Here is a 17,485-nt window from a genome sequence, read left to right on the forward strand (position 1 = left end):
TTTTCGTTAATGTGTAATATTCATTTGTGTGTTATTAAATCTACTATGAAAGTATTTGGGTGGAGAATAGCCTTGTATGGAAATGAAATGCGTACAATTAACAGCGCATAAGTAAAAGAAGGGCTTTGTAAATGTAGTGCTACAGAAGACTGCTGAAGATTTAGATGAGTAGAGTGGTGCTGAATCAAACAGGACAGGAAAGAAATGACAGGTTGATAGTACATATCTTGCATCAAGGAACAGTCTGTTTGGAAATGGAGGGAACAGATGAAGAAGACATTGAAGAAAATGCACTGGACAATGACTATATGACACATGATGAAGCACACGTTTCAGAACTTATAACCAGCGGGGATGGCGCTAATGTTACCTATTTACCTCCAAAGCATCAGAGTTTGGAATGGAAGGTGGTGCACTATACACAAAAAAATACACATATAAATGGTATAAATGTGAACACATGTACACAAACAATAATGAAGCAGGTAAGAACAATGAACATTATGTTGCAAAATATCCAGGACAGTGGTCGAAAAAATTCTTTTCTCGCAAGCAGCTCATCGGGCCACATGTGTACCGGACTTATTATTAATTGGTAAATAAGCTACAGTAATGGCACCATAAGTTAGCCAACAACCCACCCAAGTACTGGTCACTGAAAGTCGGCACCATTTGGGACACTTCGTGTTAAGTGTTCACTGTGTCATATTGCTGCCACCCTCAGCGACTTCAGAATTGTGACACTGTAATCACCTGATGAAGGGTTGTTGTGTTGTCCGTGTGAGCAGATGACTAACTGATTAATAACAATAACTGTACTTACATTTAAATGCATTATGCAATGTGAAACAATATACAAATATTTGCTAAAGCAGGGTGTATACGGGGACAAGGAAAAAAAATTCCCGGATTATTCCCTGGTATCCCGTTTAAAAAATATGCTTTTTCCCGGGCGAAAATACACTTTTTCCGTGCTAAGTGACAGTACGTTTTCTGTAGATTTTCCCTCGGAACTGTAAAACTTATCAATCCTTTGAATGGTTAACGTCTTATACAATCGCGTAGAAATTCCCGGGAAAAAAAAAGGACGGGGCAGAGAAGTTTTGGAAAGACCTTTGTTTTGCAGCAACATATACGCTGCATATTTTCATATTACCAAAGTACAAATTCGAATTGCACCAAACACAGCGCGTTAGTTTCCGGAGCGTTGAAACCGAATTGATATGTCCTTCTGTAAGCAAGTCATATCTCAAGCCACGAGATATCGCCAGCCGATGACAGCAGCTATTCAGAGCAGAGGACACGTGTTTTAGTCAGCCAATAGCAACATCACTTGTTACATAGCACGAACACACAAGACGAAAAGTTAACGGTTTACATTAATGTACACAGTACCATATATCTACAAGAAAAGCTAAGCTTTCACATACAATATTGGTCTCTAAGATTAACACGCTACAACAGAAGCTAAGCTTTCACATGTAATATTGATCTTTTTTTGCGTGTGTTATACTTTAAGATACATCACACAAATATGCCAGTAAATTTAAAATTATGACATAAATGTCTCGCGGCTCGAAATTTTTTTAAGTGGCTGGTCCTCAAACTGTTCAGTTTCGAATGCTCTGTGATTTAGATATCCATCCCACTTTCTAACACTCAACATAATTCATCTTTTTCTAACCACCTTTCGCAATACTATCCGGAGACTGTTAGAAATAGGTTCGATTTACCAGTTGCCAGAGAGCGCCAGAAAACAGACATTAGTGTGCGTGTGCAACTGCAGTGATGTAGGAAGCCCGCATGTTCGTGTGTATAAAGCACTAAGAGAGCTTAGATTACACCATAAAAGATACAGGGCATCAGAGGATACTCCAAGGAGCATTGGAATTTCGTAAACCATACTAAAATGCATAATTCAGCTTGAAGTGCAAATTGGCTTTTTCCAGATTCACAATGAAGCAGGTCCCGTCTGATATTAAGCTTTTTAGTGTGGTTTTTGGGATGTAAATTTTCTTGGATTACCAGTACTATACAATCTCATTTTTGGTTCTTTATTATGGCATAATGCCATACATGGCAAAAGATGATAACGTGCACTTAAAATTCAGTGAACAGTTGGAACTAGCCAATACTGTAGAATGAAACACTTCGTGTCAAATAAAATGATCGGCTCAGCGGAAAGATTAATCAAGCCAAATTTCTTTAGCAAACTTGCAAAAATAACTTCATTGTTCTGCAAGGCGATTAATGCTTGACTGCTGCTAACTTGGAAATAAAATAAAATCTGAAAACTGAAATTAATAATACATTTTTGCCCTCCGTAATTATGTGAATGTGTTTTAATACACTTGATAGTTCACAGCCACAGAAATCCGTTTTGTTTTCATTTGACGTGGGAGCCGTAAACAAAGAGAAGCAGCGAAATCACTTAACATAAACACGGATCACGTGCAAGTTAACCCCCTCCCCACTACAACTCAGACAACTTTGTGCAAGCGCGAATCTGGCAGCTAGGGCGCGGGAGAAAAATTTTTCTCGTTTGCATCTGGCTGCTTGCTGCTACTACCGATACAGCTAACAGCCAAACTTCAAGTAGCGGGAGAAGGTACTGCTTATACGCGAGTCACATGCGCAAGCGCAACAGACAGCTGGCAACGGGTCAAACGAACCTAATGTGAACAGTTGTGACGTCATGTTCATAGCAAGCAGTTCATTGTTACGAAGAATTACAGTCTGCGCCCTATGGCCTTTGACATATTTTTGCTATTTGCAGAAGCTTGTGCGTGCACGGGGTTTCGTTGTAAATTGCACATTTCCTTTGCCACTAAAGTTTTATTTTTTTCCCTTTCGTTTATATTTTATTGCTGCAGTATCATTCTTCAGTAGCAGGATACAATAACGTTCTTTGCTAGAAAATCAATTCTGCAGTCAAAATTACAAAAATTTAACCGAAAGCTAAAACAATGAAAAATTCCCGGGTTTTCCCCGGTTTTCTCCCGGATGAAAAAATTCCCGGGTTTTTCCCGGATTTCCAGGTTGTCCCGGGTTGTATACATCCTGTAAAGGTATCAAAGGTAATTTTTCTTCTACTCATTGCTTTTTATTACAATACCTTAATTTTATTTTGTATTCCTTGCTACAAATATGTACCGCTTTTTCGTTCACCTGAATGACAACTCCAAAGCAGAGAGAAGTGACAAGAAGTACAAACTGAGGTTATACTTTGAAATACAAGCAGAGAAGATATTTGGTAAATTTGGCATATTTCATTCAAAGATCTTAATTGATGAAAAGATGATGCAAAAGTCACCCAGAACCGGGTGTCAGGGGAGACTTACCTCATGGGACGAGAAGAAAAGACTCGTTCCTTCTCATCCCGTGCGGTACATCTCCCCTGACCTGCGGTTCTGAGTGACTTTCCTGAAATCTACTCCTTTTCCTATACCTCTCCATTCCTTTCCCTTCACCCCTCCTGCCTGAAGAGAGAGTCACTGGCTCCAAAAGATTCCTTAGTTACAATCTTCTTTTATGTGCCTGTTCTGTGGCTGCTCGGTGAGTAGATTTTTTATCTATCCAATTTAATTATTGTGTCAAAATTGATTGTTTTCATTGTTGAATAGATATTCAGTAATATTACAAACAATGTCTTTATTTTGTTCATGATATTTATTATAGTTTTCTGTACTAAAATAATATTGTGCACTTTGATAGCTAATTATACCGATGTCCCGAAAATGGGATGGTCTACAGTTTTTGTACTAATATACAGAAACTTTTCAGAACTGCCTTTTTTCCATTTATGACGCAGGATATCATATTAATTCAAAGTATTGAACAAATAAAATAACAAAGATTTGGAAAGTAATGTAAGTAGAGAAATATAAGTACCTGTCCATCACCTTCTTCTCTTTCATATTCAATTACAATACTGTCACTGTCTCCATCATCTCCATCCCTTGGGGGCGAACAATCTGATCTGGAGTCATCACCATCATTATCCACTGTTCCATCATATTCGTAAGATTTTTGACCTTCAGTACTTATTGTGCCATCTGTTTCCTGGAAAAATGGAAGAAGCTTCATAGTATGATCATTTTAAGGCAAACAGTAATTTTATTAGAGTTTAGGTATCAGGATAGTGAAAAGTAAGTAAAAAGACCACCCATAAACTTCATGACAAGATAGAACAAGTCTTCAAGAGATGTATGTAACTGTTTTAGTTTGTTTCCTACATTTTTTTACCTACATCACACTTTCATTTCTATGCATGTAGAGTCAGCTGCACCCTACACCGTAAATATATTACTAACATGTATGAAACTATTTCTTTGTTCCTTTCTACACACTATCAGCAGTTACAAATTTACAAGTATTTTTAACAGTATCACAAAAAGTATTGAGCACACTGTGCATTTCTGTATGCCTGCTGTCATGTGTTACTTTACAAAAACAGGCTGCAATCAGTGTCTCTGAATACTAACTGAGAGAGGTATGGCACAGGGATGGGAACGGTGGTTCACTGTACAGGAACAGTAGGGGAGAAGAGAACAGGTAATGATGGCGGGGGGGAGGAGGGGGGGCACAGTGAGGGGAAAGGAGGTGACTGAAAGAGTGCAGGAGGGGGGGAAGGATAGGTTAAAGCTTCACATCATATGAACACCACTGTTATTAAAGGCATATAAAATATGGGAAGGGTAGCTTAGAGGAACTACTTCAAGTTCTGTAATCCTGTCATCCTCAGTTGCATATAATATTGCAGTATGTTGATAACAATTATCAACAAACTGTAAAATCAGAGGAACTTGCAAATTAGTCTACACGAAATGTGTTTCAGGTTATCAAACTAGGAGCAGTAAAAGCAGCTGATACTTTGTTATGGGGTGGCTGTAATTTAAAGTTTTTTTCTTTTTCTTTTTTTTGCCTCTATCATTTTAATTTTATTTACTGAATGTACAGCAAGATTTTTTAACATCCTATCCATCAGATATGAGGTCATTAGAGACAGCACAAGTTCAAATTAGGGAAGGAAATTTGCTTTGGCTATCTCCTAAGAACCAATCCATTATTTGCCTTATGGAGCTTCAGGGAAAGTACAGAAAACTTAAATCAGGAATATCAGATGGGAATTTGAGCTGCCATCCTACTGAAGGTGAGTAAAGTGTCCCAATACAAAATGTGTATTGTGTTCCTACAGCCTGTAGTACCTCCATAGATAACATGAAGTTATTATGTTCTGCAATGTTATAACATACTTGCTAAATATCAGTGAAAAAATTGGTCTGCACAAAACAAAAGAAATTTCTAGTAATTTTGTTTCATTTAGTAGGCTCTTTTTGTCATTTATTCCAGATTATCATAGTAGTAACAGCTGTTCCTCAGTAGCTTGGACAGTGGAAAAGTCAATTACATGAGAATTATGAAAAACAAATTAACCCAATTACTATCAGTGATGACAGTTCCCTATACAGCGACATTATGAGACTTCTCTGTTCTCAATGGTGGCTCTTCTCAAATATAACCAGTGCTATGATTATGAATGTACAATTTCCGAAGCGACAAGTGTCTGCAATGCAGTTTCTCTCATTTGTGTGATTCATGAGACAATTAATAACAACAGTAAGGTGAATGGCTTGTTTCAGGACTTGCGAAAGTTTTTTTATATGGTACTCCTCTGTCAGTTAGAGGGTAAGCTACACAGTAAACTAATAATTTAAATATGCAGTTGTAACATGGATGTCTTGTGAAGAAAAACTCTCCAATTCTGGCTTTTGCAAATAAACTTTGATAGAGTCAAGTAATCACATCAGTCATAAACTACTTTTATCCAGCTTGGACAATGGTAAATCCAGGATGGAATGTAACAATATTATGAAAAGGATAGTAGCTACTGACCATAATAGTGGAGACGCTGACTCGCAGATAGGCACAACAAAAAGATTGTCAGAAAGTGAGCTTTACACGCACGCACACACACACACACACACACACACACACACACACACACACACACACACACACACACACACAGTGTCTGGCTGCTGAGGCCTCAGCAGCCAGAGACTGCAGTCAAGCATGCGCAAGTTGTTTTTTTTGTGTGTGTGTGTGTGTGTGTGTGTGTGTGTGTCCTTTCTGAAGAAAGTACATCAGGAATGGGGTGCACTCAGCCTCATATGAGGCCAAAAGAAGAGCTGCTCAAATAAAGAAGTAGCGACATCATCGGTATTTATCCACTGGTAATAATGGCTAGAGGGATTGAGAAATGCTGATCCCATTATCCCATGTCCTACAATCAGACTGCTCCACGTACTGCCTTTCAGGCAGCAGTCAGCCAGTCGGAACAGATTTAATGAAATAATGTAAATTATAAGTTGGACCATTCAGCCTGAGATACATACTCTGCACAGAGTCAATCAAGAAAAGAGACTCTAATGGAAGTGAGAGAGAGAGAGAGAGAGAGAGAGAGAGAGAGAGAGAGAGAGAGAGAGAGAGAGCCTTATCATAACAGCAATCAGCTGTCACTTAGTACACACTGCTGCATTAGACCAGCTCTGAATTATTCCAGTTTTTACAACCTTCAGATATAGAAATCCAAATTATTCTCATATGTTTTCTAAAGTCAGCTACACCCATTCCACTAGGATATCACCTCTGTAAGGTACCAAGAGATAAGAAAAGACAAAGACCCATTCACCAGGCAACAAGTCCCCCCAACTGCATTCGACTTCCATTACAGCCCTACCTATGTCACCTACTCCTGATTGTTCCCCAATTCATAGTTTTCCTGTCATTATTATTAAACTCCAGCATTCTCTGCTCCATTTCTCAGAATAAGCCTTGGTTTTGAACGGTTTTTGCATTAAAAGTCCAAGATTCATAATAATAAGTGAAAACTGGCGATAAAAACATATGGTATGCTTTCCTTTTTTGGACAAATTGGAATCTTACTTTTGGAAAGCTTATTTAGTTTACCAAAAGCACTCCAGACCAGTTTTGCTCCTCCGTTTATTGCTTTTGCTATGCATCCAGTTGCTTCCTTCACCTACCCTAAATGCACAAACTCAGCTTTTTCTATAACACATGCTTAACTTCTTCTAGTCAAGTTGTGTAGGACATGTTTTGAGGCATCAAGGGATCACAAATTTAGCATTGGAGGGCAGCGTGGAGGGTAAAAATCAGAGGGAGACCAAGAGATCAGTACACTAAGCAGATTCAGAAGGATGTAGGTTGCAGTAGGTACTGGGAGATGAAGAAGCTTGCACAGGATAGAGTAGCATGGAGAGCTGCATCAAACCAGTCTCAGGACTGAAGACCACAACAACAACAACAATGCTTAACTTTTACTAGTTCCCTTGCTATATACTCATATATTGGCTACAATTTTTGTTTTGTCTGATAGTAATTGATTTTCAGCCCTACTTTCAACCTTGTTCCCATTAATTCTTCCATTAGTTGTTGAAGTTCATCTGCCACTGGAGGCAAACAGTACAATGTCATCTGTAAATCAAATGTCATTCAGAAATGTTCCATTACCAAGTAGGCCAATTGCTGCTTTGTTTCTTAGTTGAATTATCTTACTCTACAATCATATGAATTACTTTAGAACTGCTGTCAATATCTATGGTGATGTAAAATTTCCTTGCTTTACTCCTCTTTCAATTCTGTATTTTTACCATCATGACGAAGCTAGCAGAAAGCTGTACAACTGAATTATATATTGTTCAGAATCAATGCCTTTGTTCCCCAAAGGCTGACGGAACAGGTTTAGCTGAATTAGAAACAGAAGCTTTTTCAAAATCTATGAAACCCACAGAGAGTGGCGAACTTGTGGCAGTTATTCCAATCTATATTTTTTCACAACTTGCAAATGGTCCATTTTCGCCCCGTCTATTTCTAAAGCTGGCTGGTTCCCTAGCCCAATTCAAATCTAATGTTTTCTCTATGCAGCTTGTAGGAATTTTTGTGAATATCTTGTAGCCCTACAACTAAAGTAAATCAATACAATGCCATTAGACACAAACGAGAAACATATTTCACTGACCATCTTGGCAAGATCGGTTCGTTTTACAAAACTAGAGATATGGTCCTACCTATGAACAATACATTAAAAGAAAACTGAGGGAGATTCAAAGGGTATATCACATAGCAGTCCCACAGATTTACTCGCAAGTAGCACAATAGAATGTATGGATTGAAGATCATGTTGATCAGTCACGTAAAATCTCATTTACCAGAAGACATCTTGTTGGTGATATCACCATTATATGATTGTCCACTCCTTGGTGTTGTACGTGGCCCCTGTTGTTAATAAGCACATAATACATAAAACCGATCCAGGTAGCACAAATACGGCTTTATTCACAAGCCTCTGAACAATACTGGAAATAAGCCTCTCATGACTCTACACACAACAATACAAAAGAAACATAAAGAAGGTGCACCATAAGTGATACACAGAACTGATGTGAGTGGTACAAACTAAAAGAACATAGTGAGAGGAGTCAGCACTGCTCCGTGCATATACAGATGCAAGTCGCAGATACATGGCGCAGTAGAGACTGTGCACACTATCTAGTGGTGGCCTCTAGGAACCGACCTGAGCTGATACAGTTGGCAGTCGATTTAAATGCACATACATAGCGACACTACACTCGGCGTTCACATTCACTGGCACTAGTAGCAGGATACAACAACTGTTTGTTTCCGGGCCTCAGTATCCTAAAACACGTTTGAACTTCCCATGTTTTCAGATCCGAAAAATGAGATTATCACTAAAATCTTAAAATGTTACATATCATGCACTCTGATATTTTCATCATTGTCTATTATGCTTCCTGGTATGTTTATTAAACATACTTTTTAGTCTGTTTCATAATTAAGTATATGTGCCAGGGTTCTTTAGAAGTGGAATATTCCTGGTTCCTTCTTAACATTTTATGGCAAACAACATCACAAATATCATCCAACCAATAGAAAGATGGCTGAAAATGCTCTGGCGTTAACTCAAGTTGATTTATCTCAAATGAACCTTGTGTAGTTAGAAGGAGTGCGGTATTTTTAGTTGTCTGAAGATAACTTTTTTCATTTCAGAAGTATATATTTTCTAAGGACAAAACAAAAACTTGTAACTTGCATGAAACTCAGTTTGGAAAGAAAATCAAGGTTAACACTGGTGTGTTGTGGTCTTCAGTCCAGAGACTGGTTTGATGCAGCTCTCCGTGCTACTCTATCCTGTGCAAGCTTCTTCAAGTAACTTCTGCAATCTACATCCTTCTCAATCTGCTTAGTGCAATCATCTCTCAGTCTCCCTCTGTGATTTTTACCCTATAAGCTGCCCTCCAATACTAAACTGAAGATCCCTTGGTGCCTCATAATGTGTCCTACCAATTGATCTGTTCTTCTAGTCAAGTTGTGCCACAAATCCCTCTTCTCCCCAATTCTGTTCAGTATGGTTGGTTGGTTTGTTTAAAGAGAGAGAAGGGACCAAACTACGAGGTCATCGGTCCCTTGTTCCAAATAAAACAATACCACAAAGGTGAGAATAAAACAGATGAAACATATAACACAAAACGGAAAGAAAGGAAAAGCCACAAGAACAAAGGGAAGGCAACGAATACTAAAAGGAACAAAAAGAGGACAAGAAAACAACAGAGAGACACTAGAAACAGAAGGGAGTAAAACATGAAAGCAGATTACAGTGGCTGGCCAACCATGTGAATAAAAAGGGAAAGCCAGCCACTCTGCAACACATTAAGATCTCCACCCTAAAAGCACTAGGGTGGAGGACACGGAGGGACAAAGGACATGCGCTAAAACCTACATAGAAGTATAAAACCCACTCTCACGGATAAAATTAAAGCTGCTGTGGAGGCATTGTCACCCAACACCGAAGGCAGGGCGCTGGGAAAGTTAAAAGCCTGCCGCAGAGCATCTAAAAGTGGGCAGTCCAGGAAGAGGTGGACGACTGTCATTTCGGAGCCACAGCGCCACTGAGATGGGTCCTTGCAACCATGCGTTAGCCACGTATGGCCAATGTGGAGCCGGCAGAGGACAACTGATTCCCTGCGAGAGGTCTGCATGGAAGACTTCCACACACTCATAGTCTGCTTAATGACATGCAGATTGTTGTGCATGCTGTTATGCCATTCCGTCTGCCAAAGCTGGAAAACCCTGCAGTGTAAGAAAGAACGCAGGTCAGCTTCGGAGATGCCTATCTCCAGAAGCGGTTTCCGCATCGCCTGCTTGGGCAGCCTGTAGGTGAGTTCATTGCTGGGGATTCCGATGGTTCTGGGGTCCACACAAACACCACGAAACGGAGGTATTGTTCCAGGGCATAGATGGACTCCTGAATGGACGCTACCAGAGGGTGGCGAGGGTAGCACTGGTCGATAGCTTGTAGGCTGCTCAGTGAGTCAGTACACAGGAGAAATGAGTTGCCAGGGCATGAGCAGATGTACTCAAGAGCACGAAGTATGGCCGCCAGCTCTGCAGTGGAAACACAGCAGCCAACTGGCAAGGAGTGCTGCTCAACATGTCCTCGATGAACATATGCGAAACCTATGTGACCGTCAGCCATTGAGCCGTCGGTGTAAACCACTTCAGAGCTTCAGAACACATAAAGAATCAAGAGGAAGTGACAGCGGAGAGTGGCGGGGTTAACTGAGTCCTTAGGGCCATGCAAAAGGTCCAGACAAAGCTGCAGCCGAGGCGTACACCATGGAGGCATACGTGAACAGACTGCAAGTAGGGGTGGTAAAGGGAAGGACTCCAGTTCAGAGAGAAGGGACCGCACATGAACCACAATGGTTAGCCCCGATCTGGGACATTCATGAGGGAGATGCCATGGGCGGGAAAACGAGATGGTAATTCAGATGCTCAGGGGAACTATGAATGTATGCTGCATAGCTGGCGAGCAGTTGCGCACATATGATCTGCAGGGGAGGGACACCAGCCTCCACCAGTACACTGGTCACCGGACTTGTCCTAAAAGCTCCTGTCGCTAATTGAACCCCACAGTGGTGCACAGGGTCAAGTACATGCAATGCCGAAGGCGCTGCTGAACCATAAACCACACTCCCACAGTCAATTCGGGATTGGACAAGGGTTCTGTAGAGCTACAGCAGCGTACAGCGATCTGCAGCCTAATTGGTGCTGCCGAACCATAAACCACACTCCCACAGTCAATTCGGGATTGGACAAGGGTTCTGTGGAGCTGCAGCAGCGTACAGCGATCTGCAGTCCAATTGGTGTTGCTCAGGCAACGGAGGGCATTGAAGTGCTGCCAGCACTTCTGCTTAAGCTGATTAAGATGAGGGAGCCAAGTCAATTGAGCATCGAAAACCAGTCCTACGAATTTGTGTGTCTACACTACAGTGAGTGGATTGTCATTAAGGTAAAGTGCGGGTTCCAGATGAATGGTATGACACTGATGGAAGTGCTAGAGCCCACGACTATGCCTTGTGGATGGCTCCCTCGAGGCACCGCTTAGTAACAACATCACTGGAGCAGCAGTACGAAATGCAGAAGTCATCTGCATACAGAGAAGGTGAGACGGAGGGCCCGACAGCCGCTGCTAGACCGTTAATGGCCACTTAAAATAGAGAGAGACTCAATACAGAGCCCTGCGGGACTCCATTCTCCTGGATATGGATGGAACTATGGCAGTCACCAACTTGGACATGGAAAGTACGGAGCGATAGGAAGTTTTGGATAAAAATCTGGAGTGATCCCCGGAGACCCCACTCATACAAATGTGGCAAGGATATGACGTCGCCAAGTTGTGTCGTATGCTTTACGTAAGTCAAAAAGAGACAGCAATCAAGTGTTGCCGTCTGGAAAAGGCTGTTCGGATGCAGACTAGATGGACACAAGATTATCAGTGGTAGAGCGACCCTGGCAGAAGCCGCCCTGACATGGAGCCAGCAAGCCACCTGATTCCAGGACCCAACCCAACTGCCGACATACCATACGTTCCAGCAGCTTACAAAGAACGTTGGTGAGGCTGATGGACCAATAGCTATCCACATCAAGCAGTTTTTATTGGGTTTGAGCAACAGAATGATGGTGCTCTCCTGCCATTGCGAAGGAAAGACGTCATCACACCAGATCCAGTTGAAGATGACGAGAAAATGTCGCTTGTAGTCAGATGAGAGATGTTTAATCGTCTGGCTGTGGATGCAATCAGGCCCAGGAGCTGTGTCGGGGCAATGTGCAAGGGCACTGAGGAGCTCCCAATCTGTAAATGGGACGTTATAGAATTCACTGCAGCATGTAGTGAATGAGAGGATGTTCCCTTCCAGCCGCTGTTTGAGTGCGTAAGGCTGGCGGGTAATTCTCCGATGCAGAGGTTCGAGCAAAGTGCTCGGCAATCGCATTTGCGTCGGTACATACCTCGCCATTTATGGTAACACCGGGGACAGCTGTTGGGGCCTGGTACCTAAAAAGACGTTTGATCTTTGTACAGACTTGGGAAGGTGACGTGTGGCACCCAATGGTGGAGACGTATCTCTCCCAACACTCCTTCTTCCGTTGTCTGATAAGGTAGCGAACACGGGCACGGAGCCGTTTAAAAGCTATGAGGTGCCCCAGGGAAGGGTGCCGCTTATGCCACTGTAGAGCTCACCGACACTCCTCCCTGTCGCTGGGGCAGTGACAGGAAGATGGGTCACTACCACACAGGTCGTCATGTGCTCTCCAGTGGACAGATGGGAGAAGTCCTGGGCTGCAAATTGATAAATGAATGGCTGAGTAACTACCACGAGCCACACTCAAATGTGTATCGGCCCCAGTATTTAAGAGTCAGAGGTCGAATTGCGTCAGTAAAGTTTCGACATCTCTGCCTCGGCCAGTAAGCATGGTACCATCCCACAAGGGGTTACAGGCATTAAAATCTCCCTGAAGTACGAAAGGTTTAGGGAGTAGATCAATCAGTGCAGCTAATACAGTCAGGGGGTACTGCACTATCTGAAGGAAGATATACATTGCAGACAGTTATTTTCTGCGTCGTCTTTATTCTGACAGCCATAGCTTCAAGAGGGCTTTGAAGGGGCACATGTTCACTACAGACCGAGTTTAGGACATAAACGCAAACTCCACCTGACACTTGATTATAGTCGCTACAGTTCCTGTAATATCTCTTATAGTTGCGAAGGGCAGGGATCCACATTGCTGGGAACCAGGTTTCCTGGAGGGCAATGCAGATAGCAGGTGTAAAGCTTAACAGTTGCCGTATCTGAGTCAGGTGGTGGAAAAAACCGCAACAATTCCACTGGAGGATGACATCGTGAGACTGGGAAGGCATGGAACATTCAATGAGGCAGTTTATGCCTCACAGTCACCTGCTGCCACCGATTTATATCTTGAGCAGTTTATGTCCATTGCATCTGAGGGTCTGGCAAGATCTAGGTCCTCAGCGGATTCCAAAATCTCCACCCCATCCTCAGCCGCAGAGCTTGTAGGTAGCGGTGGTGTGGGTGCCACAACAATTTCCTTGGACTTAGGGGTTTTTTTTTTTTTTGGATTTATCTTGCTGCTCCTTGGGTTTCCCCGAGTGGGACGACTTCACTGGCTCAGTCGCCGGGACTGAGGGTGAGCCTGAAGCCCTATGACCAGCTGCTTTTGGGCTCTTCAGCCACTGGTGGGTGTCATCTTTGCCACTAGAAGAAACCTGGGAAGGGAGTGACCCAAGGGACCCCTTCCCAGCGAGAGAAGCCAAATAAGACTTATGCTCCTCTGGCTTAGAAGTGGGGACGGATGTGTCCCATTTGGGGGAGGGGGGGGGGGGCGGTAGGGGGATGGGCCGGGAGGGGGCGGCGGGGGGGGGGGGGGGGTGTTGTTGCTCTCGAAGTAGGTGGTGCAGGAGCAACATGGAGGGAAATGCCCCCCCATCATCAAGGGGGCAGGTGTAGAATTCCGGCTCCGAGAGGTGACCTGGGTTGGCGGAGCTGATGGTGCCAGAACTGATGTAGCGGCAGCATAAGATGATATCATGCACACAGGATGCAGGCGTTCAAATTTTCTCTTAGCCGTAGTGTAGGTCAGCCTGTCCAGGGTCTTGTACTCCACGATTTTCCTTTCTTTCTGTAGAATCCTGCACTCAGGCAAGCAAGGCGAATGGTGCTCTCCACAGTTGACACAGATAGAGTATTGGGATGTGATGGGCGTCTGCAATCTCAACATGTGACGCTGGACGTACAGCGGGAAGACATATGGCCGAACTTCCAGCACTTAAAACACTGCATCAGGGGAGGCATATAAGGCTTTACATCACACCGGTGGTGCATCTAATAAGGCATGACTTACACACTATCTGGGAATCATCAACCACTGCAGGGCACGAAAGTGTCAACTGACAATCCCTGGAACAAGCGTTGAGAAACTACAGGTCTTCCTGTACTTCGCTACAATTTTCTATCTTTGACATTTCTCTATAGATCCCCATGAACCATGGACTTTGCGTTGGTGGGGAGGCTTGCGTGCCTCAGTGATACAGATAGCCGTACCGTAGGTGCAACCACAACGGAGGGGTATCTGTTGAGAGGCCAGACAAACATGTGGTTCCTGAAGAGGGGCAGCAGCCTTTTCAGTAGTTGTAGGGGCAACAGTTTGGATGACTGACTGATCTGGCCTAGTAACACTAGCCAAAACGGCCTTGCTGTGCTGGTACCGCGAACGGCTGAAAGCAAGGGGAAACTACACCCGTAATTTTTCCCGAGGACATGCAGCTTTACTGTATGGTTAAATGATGATGGCATCCTCTTGGGTAAAATATTCCGGAGGTAAAATAGACCCCCATTTGGATCTCCGGGCGGGGACTACTCAGGAGGATGTCGTTATCAGGAGAAAGAAAACTGGTGTTCTACGGATCGGAGCGTGGAATGTCAGATCCCTTAATCGAGCAGGTAGGTTAGAAAATTTAAAAAGGGAAATGGATAGGTTAAAGTTTATATGCCGACTAGCTCTGCAGATGACGAAGAATTTGAAGAAATGTATGATGAAATAAAAGAAATTATGCAGATAATGAAGGGAGACAATAAATTTAAAAATCATGGGTGACTGGAATTCGTCAGTAGGAAAAGGGAGAGAAGGAAACGTAGTAGGTAAACATGGATTGGGGCTAAGAAATGAAAGAGGAAGCCGTATGGTAGAATTTTGTACAGAGCATAACTTAATCATAGCTAACACTTGGTTCAAGAATCATAAAAGAAGGTTGTATACATGGAAGAATCCTGGAGATACTAAAAGGTATCAGATAGATTATATAATGGTAAGACAGAGATTTAGGAACCAGATTTTAAATTGTAAGACATTTCCAGGGGCAGATGTTGACTCTGACCACAATCTATTGGTTATGAGCTGTAGATTAAAACTAAAGAAACTACAGAAAGGTGGGAATTTAAGGAGATGGGACCTGGATAAACTGAAAGAACCAGAGGTTGTACAGAGTTTCAGGGAGAGCATAAGGGAACAATTGACAAGGAGGGGGGAAAGAAATACAGTAGAAGAAAAATGGGTAGCTTTGAGGGATGAAGTAGTGAAGGCAGCAGAGGATCAAGTAGGTAAAAAGATGAGGGCTAGTAGAATTCCTTGAGTGACAGAAGAAATACTGAATTTAATTGATGAAAGGAGAAAATATAAAAATATAGTAAATGAAGCAGGCAAAAAGGAATAGAAACGTCTCAAAAATGAGATCAACACGAAGTGCAAAATGGCTAAGCAGGGATGGCTGGAGGACAAATGTAAGGATGTAGAGGCTTATCTCACTAGGGGTAAGATAGATAATGCCTACAGAAAAATTAAAGAGACCTTTGGAGAAAAGAGAACCACTTGTATGAATATCAAGAGCTCAGATGGAAACCCAGTTCTAAGCAAAGAGGGGAAAGCAGAAAGATGGAAGGAGTATATAGAGGGTCTACACAAGGGCGATGTACTTGAGGACAATATTATGGAAATGGAAGAGGATGTAGATGAAGATGAATTGGGAGATATGATACTGCGTGAAGAGTTTGACAGAGAACTGAAAGACCTGAGTCGAAACAAGGCCCCGGGAGTAGACAACATTCCATTAGAACTACTGACAGCCTTGGGAAAGCCAGTCATGACAAAACTCTACCATCTGGTGAGCAAGATGTATGAGACAGGCGAAATACCCTCAGACTGAATATAACAATTCCAATCCCAAAGAAAGCAGGTGTTGACAGATGTGAAAATTACCGAACTATCAGTTTAATAAGTCACGGCTGCAAGATACTAACACGAATTCTTTACTGACGAACAGAAAAACTAGTAGAAGCTGACCTCGGGGAAGATCAGTTTGGATTCCATAGAAATGTTGGAACACGTGAGGCAATACTGACCCTACGACTTATCTTAGAAGAAAGGAAAGGAAAACCTACATTTCTAGCATTTGAAGACTTAGAGAAAGCTTTTGACAATGTTGACTAGAATATTCTCTTTCAAATTCTGAAGATGGCAGGGGTAAAATACAGGGAGCGAAAGGCTATTTACAATTTGTCCAGAAACCAGATAGCAGTTATCAGAGTCGAGGGACATCAAAGGGAAGCAGTGGTTGGGAAGGGAGTGAGACAGGGTTGTAGCCTCTCCCCGATGTAATTCAATCTCTATACTGAGCAAGCAGTGCAGGAAACAAAAGAAAAGTTTGGATTAGGTATTAAAATCCATGGACAAGAAATAAAAACTTTGAGGTTCGCCGATGACATTGTAATTCTGTCAGAGACAGCAAAGGACTTGGAAGAGTAGTTGAACGGAATGGACAGTGTCTTGAAAGGAGGATATAAGATGAACATCAACAAAAGCAAAACGAGGATAATGGAATGTAGTTGAATTAAGTCGGGTGATGCTGAGGGAATTAGATTAGGAAATGAGACACTTAAAGTAGTAAAGGAGTTTTGCTATTTGGGGAGCAAAATAACTGATGATGGTCGAAGTAGAGAGGATATAAAATGTAGACTGGCAATGGCAAGGAAAGCATTTCTGAAGGAGAGAAATTTGTTAACATCGAGTATAGATTTAAGTGTCAGGAAGTCGTTTCTGAAAGTATTTGTATGGAGTGCAGCCATGTATGGAAGTGAAACATGGACAATAAATAGTTTGGACAAGAAGAGAGTAGAAGCTTTCGAAATGTGGTGCTACAGAAGAGTGTTGAAGATCAGGTGGGTAGATCACACAACTAATGAGGAAGTATTGAATAGGATTGGGGAGAAGAGAAGTTTGTGGCACAACTTGACCAGAAGACGGGATCGGTTGGTAGGACATGTTCTGAGGCATCAAGGGATCACCAATTTAGTATTGAAGGGCAGCGTGGAGGGTAAAAATCGTAGAGGGAGACCAAGAGATGAATACACTAAGTAGATTCAGAAGGATGTAGGTTGCAGTAGGTACTGGGAGATGAAGAAGCTTGCACAGGATAGAGTAGCATGGAGGGCTGCATCAAACCAGTCTCAGGACTTAAGACCACAACAACAAC

At 42.4% G+C, this 17,485-nt stretch overlaps 1 protein-coding gene across 1 annotated transcript in view; it reads right to left on the reverse strand.

The window, feature by feature from the left end:
* Window positions 1–17,485, reverse strand: part of LOC124619343 (protein CASC3-like) — a 110,752-nt gene that overhangs the window by 73,729 nt on the left and 19,538 nt on the right. The window contains exon 2 of the mRNA XM_047145660.1: window positions 3,892–4,062. Coding sequence (XP_047001616.1) covers window positions 3,892–4,062 — 171 coding nt within the window. The remainder of the gene's footprint in view (window positions 1–3,891; window positions 4,063–17,485) is intronic.

Source organism: Schistocerca americana, chromosome 6, assembly GCF_021461395.2.
Source record: "Schistocerca americana isolate TAMUIC-IGC-003095 chromosome 6, iqSchAmer2.1, whole genome shotgun sequence".
Classification (NCBI taxonomy): Eukaryota; Metazoa; Arthropoda; class Insecta; order Orthoptera; family Acrididae; genus Schistocerca; species Schistocerca americana.